We start from the raw sequence: 10,293 nt of genomic DNA, 5'->3' as shown, positions 1-10,293 counted from the left end.
AGAACAAAAACTTCTTGAAGATGTTCCCGATTGGTTAGATCGTGTAGAGCGTCTTTTACAAATGAAGCAGTTTTAGAGTGTCCTCACTAGTCCCAGTATGGCCCTTCCTTTTTTTCCTGTCGATCCCTCTCCGTTTTTACGCAAGCAGTGTTTGTTTTGTAAATAGCGTTTCCTCTTGTCTTTGTTTGTTACATGTGAAGTGCAGGCAATAACGAAAAAAAAGGCCTGCTCGGTTAGAGCGTGTGCTAATAACGCGAAGGTCGTAGGTTCGATCCCTGCGCAGGCCATTTTTTTTTGTTGTTTCATCCCGCTACTTTTGCATTTCACTTGCTCTTCTATTGGCCAACAGCTGTATGGGGCAATATTTGTAGAAGGGTTCATAAACGCCACGGCGGTCTTTTCCAAATACGGAGCATCATCCCATACGCATGGTATAGTACTCTCTATACGAAAGGTGGCCTCGTTCTGGCCTGCTAGCTCAGTCGGTTAGAGCGTCGTGCTAATAACGCGAAGGTCGTAGGTTCGATCCCTTCGCAGGCCATTTTTTTTGTTTCATCCCGCTATTTTTGCATTTCACTTCCTCTTCCATTGGCTAACAGCTGTATGGGGCAATATTTGTAGAAGGGTTCATAAACGCCATGGCGGTCTTTTCCAAATACGGAGCATCATCCCATACGCATGGTATAGTACCCTCTATACGAAAGGTGTCCTCGTTCTGGCCTGCTAGCTCGATTCTACTTCCGGACACTGTCGTGAACGGTTGGGGAATGTTACGCTCCTCTGGGGCGGTATCAGCGGCCATGCCTAGCCGCGGTGACCGGAATGCTGCCTTCGGAAACCAGGAATATGAAGTTATTTTGCCTCCGCTTCCAACCGGTCGTATCGTTTTGAATACTGTTTTTCTTCATGCTGATGTTCGAGGACGGCCATACCGAGTGGAAGACATACGTGACGCACTTGAATACTTGGGTATGTTGCCTGACATTGAAGCGTTAGGCGCATACCAAATGAATCACGTGTGGGCGGTGACGCTGAAGAACAACGAGGCGAAGAAGAAACTGCTTTCGGCATCTCAAGTGTCAGTGGAGGAGCGGCGTTGCCTCGTAGTGGATCCGAACAATCAGGATATAAGGCTAAAGCTACACTGGGTCCATCATCATGTCGACGACGAAGATGTACGGACGGCGTTTGCACCGTTCGGCAAAGTCACGGAAGTGTCAAGGGAGCGATGGCGCACAGAAGGTCTATCCGAGAAAGGGTCAACGACGCGGCTCATAAGTCTGCAGCTCAAAGCAGGCTACACGAAAGAAGACATCCCGCATCAGCTGCGTGTAGCAGGTGAGCTGACCTTAGTAGTGGTTGCTGGAAGAGCTCCCCTCTGCTTACGATGTAAACGAACAGGCCATATCAGACGTGAATGTAGAGTGCCGCGGTGCACGTCATGTAAGCGCTTTGGCCATGCTGAGGAAGAGTGCGTAAGAACTTATGCGAAGGTTGCGGGGCCCTCTGCATGGTATGATAAAACAGAACATCAGATGGATGAATCAGAAGCCGAGGAAGTTGCAGCTAGCAAAACGAGGGAACTTGAGCCTGTTGACACGTTTCCTTCGTTCCTACCAGCCAGTAGCGACAAACCGGAAGAGCCTGTAAGCGTGCCCGCTAGACAACGCACTCCGCACTCTGAGAAGTCAACGGCAACGCCCACCAAACCGATGGAAAATACTGTGAACTGTCAGCAAACACCAGTAGAGAAACCCGAGCGTCAACTTGACGACATGATGGATACGAAGACTACCCCGTGGAAGAGAGCACGCGATGAAACAGAAGCTGAGAACAAGACCCCGGTTGAGTCCAATACCGGCGAACCGCCTACAAAGACAGCCCAAGTGTGGTGTGTTAGCTAGTTCCGATTTACTAGTTCCAGTTTCGATTTCATGTAAAGTACTTTCGCCCTTAGGGGGCGCCACCTTGTATATATATGCGCGGCACTATATCAAATAAATGAGTTCCTGCTTGGCTACCGGCTGCTGTTGTTCTTCCTCCCGGCCGGCGCTTCGGGCGCCGTGCCCTTTGTTCTCCGGGCGTCGCGTTCGACGTCCGATACCACATTTGGCGACGAGTTCTACGAATCCGCGTGCATCAAGAGATAAGGTGGGCATCCGGACTTATTTATTGTGCTGTCGTCTCAGCACCCTTGCCTGATATCCCACCACTGCTGTATTTTACACGTTCGACTTCTACATTTCTGCAATTCGTGCCGGTGTCGGTCACTAGGCCTACTCACGCTTGACGTCTCTCCTGACCTTTCTGCTGGACGCTCTCTTCGGCAAGCATGAACGCCGCTATCCCTCCGCCTCCGTTTCTCCAGTGCCCCGGCGTACCACCTATTCCATGGGGAAAGTGGCGTCCTGTGTTGCAGGTATACATCGACGCCGCGGCCAGGGACGCCTCGCCGGAACACAAAAAGGCGCTGCTTCTGAACGCCTTAGGCGTCGAGGGACTGAACACTTATCTGCGTGCCGCCGAAGATGAGCAGCAGCCGGGAACCGACCGGCCCACTCAGGAGGAGACACCGAACGTGTACGACGCAGCACTTGCGCTGCTCAGCCAACTTTTCGACCCTCAACCGGACGCGGCGTGTCTGCGCGCCCGCTTCAAAGCTCTGTGCCAGGGACCGGACGAGTCGGCGGTCCAATTCATTCACGAAGTACGCCGACTAGCCAAGCTGTGTGAATTCGGCGCGGCGAGCGACATCTTTGCTTACGACCAGATCGTCTCTGGCATCGCGTCGCCGCACATGAAAAGGACTTTTTACAAATTGGGCAAGGACTTCACCGTGCAGAAGGCGCTCGACATTGCAAAGGAGGAGGAGCGCGTTGGCCGAGCCTTGCTACAGTTATCCGGAGTTCAAGTCGACGCCGTGTCGTCGCGTACAGCTCAAGATGGCGGCGCAACTCGCCGAATTCGTCAAAATGGCGGGCCAAGTGGTGGCCGTCCTCCCCAAGCTTCGCCGCAAGATGGCGCCGGCGGGACTTCGTCTGCGTGCACCTCCTCGCCCACCACTGCTGCGGACACCTCCTCTCCAGCTGCGCCGCCGGGTCGCGCGGGTGCCTGTTACCGCTGCGGATCGACGCGGCATTGGGCCAACTCCGCCGCCTGCCCAGCCAGGAGCCGGACGTGTTCGCGATGCGGACGGCGTGGACATTTCGCGCGGGTCTGCCGCTCTACTTCGGAGTCTCCGACCGGTCATCAGGGCACATCAACGGTGACCAATACAGTTACTGTCCTACAAGTGGACGAACCGGTCACCGCTAACGGACTTCTTCATCTTCCCGTACGGATCAATGGATCCATTTTCAATATGCTCATCGACACTGGAGCGGCTGTGTCGCTACTTAACGTCCAAGATTACAAGCGGTGCTTCCCGAACATCAAGCTTCTTCCATCAAACGTTATCCTGAAGAACTATTCGGAACAGGCCATCGTGAATTATGGATACTTCAAGGTTTCCGTTTCCTACAGCGGCAACGACGCCTCCATTACCTTTTACGTTACGGACAAAGGCAATTCACTACTGGGGTTAGATGCCATCCGAGCCCTGAAGATTATCATCGAGGGTGAGACTCTCTCCTGTTCCGTCGTCGAGCCATCGGCACTTCCCGTCAATGCAGCGTTGGAGCCTCATCGTCCGTTCACTTCGGACTCCAGTCCTGCAGAGCATACGTTGCTTCAGCATGGTCGTCGACAGGGCGTGCCAGCAGTGGCATCCGGGTTCCACCGGCGCCCGTGCCGGCTTCCTCGGCAAGGGACTGATGCCCCGACTCAACAAGAGGCTCATGCAGTCATCGCAAGGGCGAGCTCATCGAACGGCAGTGCCCCTATTGTCCAGGTGAACATGTGCCGCGATGAATTTTTTCGCACTGCTCGTGAACGTGAATTGCCGCTGTCTAATGCCCCTCAGAATTCATTTTTCACACCTACTCAAGTGTTCTATAGTCAACGGTACATGCATGCCGGTCTTGCAAATGCTCAATATTGTCATACTTGTTCTGACGTTTCTTGCAAGGGCAATGCTTCCTTTTCTTCTAATGCCAGTGTACTTGAGCCACAGAGCTCCTTAGCGGCACCGGTTCAAAGTCCGGCTGTGGTGCCCAGCCACAATACTTCTAATGAATGCATAGTAGAGCCACCGGGCTCCTTACAGACACCTTTCCAACGTTCGGCTGTGGTGTCCAGCCCCCATAATGTTCCTCCGTGCCCCGAGCACATTTCAGAGTCGTCGAACTCTTTACAGGCACCTTACGAATGCTCGACTGCCGTGCCCAGTCCCCATGCCAGTAATTTTCCTAACACTAACGGACATGCTTCCAAACCTTTGGGTTCCCATGTTTTGCGTCAAGTTTCTCCGTCCCCAGCTACTACTGAGGGACGCTTAAGCGAGTCATCTGACTCTAGTTATTCCTCTACGCTCTCAGCTGTGCCTGAGCAGCGCGTAACTGAGCCAGTAGGCTCTTCTGAAGATACAGAACTTACTGCTCCGCAAGGCAGCACTTCAGAACGAAATGCGCCTCGGCGTTCGAAACGGTTGCGTGAAAAACCGTCCAGGTTTGAGGACTTTGTGTCCTAAATTCTTTTTTTTCACTCACTTGTTGAAGTCAGTGTGCCATACTTCTGCATTCTTGTGTGTATGCTGTGCATCTATTTATTGTATAATGGTTATAAGTTCTACCGCTTGGTACACTGGTATGCTGTGAATTCTTGTTGTATTTTGTTTGTATCAGTGCCTTCAGCTACAGTGCGCTGTGTACTCGCTTTTGTTCCCTTCTAGTGCCGGTTCCTTCTTCACCAATTGCGCATTACACCAAAAAGAGGGGGGGATGTTAAGGTTGTGTAGTTGAAGGTTGTACACGGTATATGTGTCACGATTCCTTCTCTAAAGTTGTATAAGGTTCACAAGTTACTGTCTATCAAGTGGCGTCTGCATTAATCACTGTATAAGGTTGTTAGAGCCACATGTCCTTTTTATTCTAGGGGGGGATGATGTGGTGTGTTAGCTAGTTCCGATTTACTAGTTCCAGTTTCGATTTCATGTAAAGTACTTTCGCCCTTAGGGGGTGCCACCTTGTATATATATGCGCGGCACTATATCAAATAAATGAGTTCCTGCTTGGCTACCGGCTGCTGTTGTTCTTCCTCCCGGCCGGCGCTTCGGGCGCCGTGCCGTTTGTTCTCCGGGCGTCGCGTTCGACGTCCGATACCACACCAAGTCCGCCGCATGTCCTTGAAGCCGAAGACCAACATACTGCTACGTAGCTAACCCATCAAGAGCCAGACATTCTGCGTACAGAAGACGACAAAGAGGACTGGCCTGGCTGTCTGCTGTGGGTGCTGTCCTCCATCTTGCTCGATGCTGTGCACATCAGTGTAAATACACTTGTAAATAGTCACGCCTCCTGTCATTTTACGTAACATCTTTGTGGTGGAGGCGCTGGTTGTTCCCTGTACCCATCACGAAGCTCCGCAACGGCCGTATCGTCGCGGGTCCGACCATGTCACAAGTTGACGGAACATCGTCTTCACCGCCTGCCCCTCCCGTGGCTTCTACCTACGTAGTCCTACCTCCTGCTCGTGATCCTGGCGTATTTTCCGGACAGGATGGCGTTGACATTGACAAATGGATCAACCTGTATGAACGGATCAGCGCCAGCTATAGGTGGGACCCGACCCTTATGCTTGCCAACGTACTTTTCTACCTTGATGGCCCACCGCGGGTGTGGTTGGAGACGCACGAAGCAGACATTACGAGCTGGGAATCTTTCAAAGAGAAGATCCGCGACCTTTTTGGCAACACCGCTGGACGGCAGATGGCTGCGCGGAATCAACTGGCAACTCGAGCACAGACCTCTACCGAATCGTACGTCGCGTACATTCACGACGTCATCGCCCTTTGTCGCCAGGTTGATGAGCACATGCCTGAGTCGGAGAAGGTATCGCATGTGCTAAAAGGAATCGCAGACGATGCCTTCAACCTGCTTGTTTACACCAACGTTGCCACCGTCGACTCAATCATCAAAGAGTGCCGACGGTTTGAACAAGCCAAGAGCCGCCGCATAACTCAGAGGTTTACGCGGCTCCCCAACACGGCCGCAACCTCATCTTGTGAAGCCGCTCGCCAGCCGCCCACCTATGACAACGTCACACGCATTGTTCGTCGGGAGATTGAAGCTGCCTGTCCTGCTCCCATCCAACCACCAGTTTTCACAACACACACCACTGACCCTTCACAGCCATCGGTGGCCTTCATTCAAGCTGTGGTCAGGCAAGAGTTTGCAAACCTCGGTCTTCCATCCGCATGTCCCCTGACTCGCCCTGCAGTAAGGCCTTACTCCCCAGGCAACGCTCGCCGATCCTCTCCTACATTGCCCCTCCGCAACCCTACAGAATGGCGAACACCCGATGACCAGCCTATCTGCTTTTACTGTCACCAGCCAGGGCACGTTTCTCGCTATTGCCGTCGCCGTTGGTCAAACCCACCACGCCAGACCTACCCTACCTAGATGCGCCCTACCACTTCTACACGTTCAGCCGCTGCACCCTCCAATGTCTACTCATCCTCTCACGAACCTCTCACCAATGACGCCACTTCGCCCGTTCGCCGCTACTCCCGCTCGCCGTCACCGCAACGTCGCCAATCCCGCTCTCCGCAGCCCCGACGCTTTTCCTCGCCGACCTTCTCTGGACGCTCGCAGCAGGAAAACTAGATATTGCAGCTTATGGAGGTGAAGCTGCAAACCATCGACGCCTGCAAATCCTCTACTGACGCTCCCCACACACCACAGCCTGCTTGAAGTAAAAGTCGACAATGTTCCTGTGACCGCCCTCGTTGACACAGGCGCGCACCTGTCTATTATGAGCACTCCTCTACGCCGCCGTTTGCAGAAGATTATGACGCCGTCCACGACACAGGCAATACGTGTTGCCGATGGCGGTACTGTGGAAGTCATCGGAATGTGCACTGCTCGTGTCAGCATTGCCGGTCGTCACACCGTCGTCCTTTTCGCCGTTCTGGCTCGTTGCCCTCATGACCTCATACTTGGCCTTGATTTCTTTTCGGCACACTCGGCCTTAATTGACTGTTCTTCTGGCACACTCAGCCTCGATCTTCCTCTTCTCGCCGATACCTGTGAAAAGCCCGTCAGCCGCTTGAGCCCAACCTCTTTTGTTCGCCTGCCACCTCGAGCAGTGACGCACGTCTGTTTGTCATCGACCCCTCCAGTTCCCGACGGCGACTACATCGTTACACCTATAACTGACGCACGACTGACGCGCAATATTACTGTGCCGCATACCATCGCCACTATAGTGGACAACTCCGTCTTCCTTCCGCTCCTCAATTTTGGCCTCATTCCCCAAGTGTTGCCCTACCAGATGTCGCTAGCCCAACTCACTGCTATAACCGACGACGATGACATCAACGTTGTCGCCGTAACTGCTCCGGACCAAGCTGAAGTCTCACGGTTACCCGGTTCTGACGACGCCATTTTTCGAAACATGATTGGATCAAACCTTTCGCCTGATCAGGCCGACGCCCTCTCCCAGGTTTTGGCCTCCTATAGTGACATTTTCGATATTCATGATCGTCCCTTGGGCCAGACTAAGATTGTCACTCACCGAATTAACACAGGTGACTCTGCGCCCATCCACCGTCGGCCTTACCGCGTGTCTGCATCAGAGCGAGCAGTGATTCAAAAAGAAGTGGCCAAAATGCTAGCGAAAGACATAATCGAACCATCGTCTAGCCCTTGGGCCTCCCCCGTGGTATTAGTAAAGAGGAAAGACGGCTCCTGGCGTTTCTGCATTGATTATCGGCACCTCAACAAAATTACCAAGAAAGACGTGTATCCTCTTCCACGTATTGACGACGCACTCGACTGTCTCCATGGCGCCACCTTCTTTTCATCTCTCGACCTCCGATCTGGCTACTGGCAAATTGCTGTAGACGACATGGATCGTGAGAAGACCGCCTTCGTTACCCCTGACGGTCTTTACCAATTCAAGGTCATGCCCTTCGGTCCTTGCAACGCTCCAGCAACCTTCGAGAGAATGATGGACACGCTGCTTCAAGGATTTAAATGGTCGACGTGCTTGTGTTACTTGGACGACGTGATCATCTTCTCACCCACTTTCGCCACACACCTTGAACGCCTTTCGACCATTCTATCAATATTCCGACAAGCTGGCCTCCAGCTCAATTCCTCGAAGTGCCACTTCGGTCTTCATCAAATTAATGTGTTGGGCCACCTCGTTGACGCTTCCGGTGTACGACCAGACCCGGCCAAAGTCCGCGCTGTAACGAACTTCCCCGTGCCTCGCTCTGTCCATGATGTTCGCAGTTTTGTGGGCCTGTGCTCGTACTTCCGCCGTTTCGTGAAAAACTTTGCGGCACTCGCACGCCCACTCACTGACCTTCTCAAACAAGACGTCCCGTTTTGTTGGGGTCCTCTCCAAGCTGACGCCTTTTCTCAGCTAATCACAGCACTAACGACACCACCTATTCTTGCACATTTTGACCCAGATGCTCCTACAGAAGTGCGCACAGACGCTAGTGGTCACGGCATCGGTGCAGTATTGGCCCAAACTCAGCGGGGCACTGATCGTGTTATTGCATACGCAAGTCGGCTCCTCTCGAAGTCTGAACGCAACTACTCTATAACAGAACGGGAATGCCTTGCCCTTGTCTGGGCGGTTTCAAAATTCCGCCCTTACTTGTATGGCCGCCCATTCCGTGTCGTAACAGATCATCACGCGCTCTGTTGGCTTTCTTCACTGAAGGACCCTACTGGACGACTTGGCCGGTGGGCGCTGCGTCTTCAGGAGTACTCCTACTCAGTTGCCTACAAGTCTGGACGCCTCCATCTGGACGCCGATTGCTTGTCTCGTTACCCTGTTGAAAAGCCAGACGGATCGGTCATCCAGCCTAGCCCCAGCGTCATGTCCATGTCTCAGTTTCTTCAGATTGGTGAAGAACAACGTCGCGATGCTTCCTTGCGATCACTCATTAGCCGTCTCGAATCTGCCCCTAACGACGCGTCACTCCGCATGCTCGTCCTCGTGAACGGCACGCTGTACCGTCGTAGCGTTCTGCCCGATGGCCCCGAGTTCCTTCTCGTCGTGCCTAAACATTTGCGTTCAACGGTCCTGCATGAGCTTCACGACGAGCCCACTGCCGGCCACCTGGGCATATCTCGCACGTACGACCGTGTCCGGCGCCGCTTCTTTTGGCGCGGTCTCGCCCGGTCCGTTCGACGTTACGTGGCCTCCTGCGATAAATGCCAACGTCGGAAGCGTCCTGCCGCACCCCCTGCTGGACACCTTCACCCGATCTCCATCCCTACCGAACCTTTCTTCCGTGTTGGTGTAGACCTTCTCGGCCCTTTTCCTGAGTCCAACTCTGGCAACAAGTGGGTCGCCGTTGCTATAGACCATGCGACCAGGTACGCCATCACTCGAGCGCTCCCCACCAGCACTGCTACTGACGTTGCCGACTTTGTGCTCCACGACGTCATTCTACACCATGGCGCTCCTCGTCAACTGCTCACCGATCGTGGCCGCGCATTTTTGTCACGAGTCATTGACGATCTTTTACGCTCTTCCTCAACGCAGCACAAGTTGACCACTTCCTACCATCCCCAAACAAATGGCCTCACCGAGCGCCTAAATCGCACTCTCACGGACATGCTCTGCATGTATGTCTCATCTGACCACCATGACTGGGACCTGGCGCTACCCCACGTGACCTTCGCTTACAATTCATCGCGTCATGATACCGCCGGTTACTCACCTTTTTATATGCTCTATGGCCGTGATCCGACGTTACCACTGGACACCCTACTTCCGGCTACTACATCTCCGCCGAGCGAATACGCACGGGATGCTATCGCTCGTGCCGACCACGCGCGTCAGATAGCCCGCTCTAGGCTGTCGGCTTCACAAGCAGCCCAGAAGACCCTCTACGACAGCAGGCATGTCGACGTTCGTTTCTCGCCTGGTTCCCTAGTTCTCCTGTGGTGCCCGGTTCGTCGTGTTGGCCTGTCCGAGAAGTTGTTATCCTGCTACATGGGTCCGTACCGTATCGTCCGCCAGGTAACGGACGTCACCTACGAGATCGTTCCCGTTTCCGAGACTAGCCCGCCGCAAACACGACCAGTGACGTAGTGCACGTCAGTCGGCTAAAACAATACCGCCCTCCTTCTGAAGAACATGGTTCAAGCGCACCGAGACGGCGCTTTTACC

The 10,293-nt window shown here is 53.6% G+C and overlaps 1 protein-coding gene and 1 non-coding gene across 2 annotated transcripts; both read left to right on the top strand.

Moving 5' to 3' along the window:
* The first annotated feature begins 467 nt into the window (after positions 1-467).
* On the top strand, positions 468-541 carry Trnai-aau (transfer RNA isoleucine (anticodon AAU)). Its single transcript has one exon. It is a non-coding gene; the product is annotated as a tRNA-Ile (tRNA).
* Positions 542-767: 226 nt separating this feature from the next.
* Positions 768-1,904, top strand: LOC119379408 (uncharacterized). Its single transcript, XM_037648726.2, has one exon. The coding sequence runs from the start codon at positions 768-770 to the stop codon at positions 1,902-1,904; it is 1,137 nt and encodes a 378-aa protein (XP_037504654.2).
* Positions 1,905-10,293: the final 8,389 nt, after the last annotated feature.

Source organism: Rhipicephalus sanguineus, chromosome 1 (assembly GCF_013339695.2).
Source record: "Rhipicephalus sanguineus isolate Rsan-2018 chromosome 1, BIME_Rsan_1.4, whole genome shotgun sequence".
NCBI classification, from domain to species: Eukaryota; Metazoa; Arthropoda; class Arachnida; order Ixodida; family Ixodidae; genus Rhipicephalus; species Rhipicephalus sanguineus.
The sequence above is the reverse complement of the archived record's forward strand: the minus strand, read 5'-3'. Positions and strand labels throughout refer to the sequence as shown.

What these genes read in the sequence shown, in the direction of transcription:
- LOC119379408 (XM_037648726.2), top strand. Translation starts at nt 768, where the DNA reads ATGTTACGCTCCTCTGGGGCGGTATCAGCGGCCATGCCTAGCCGCGGT.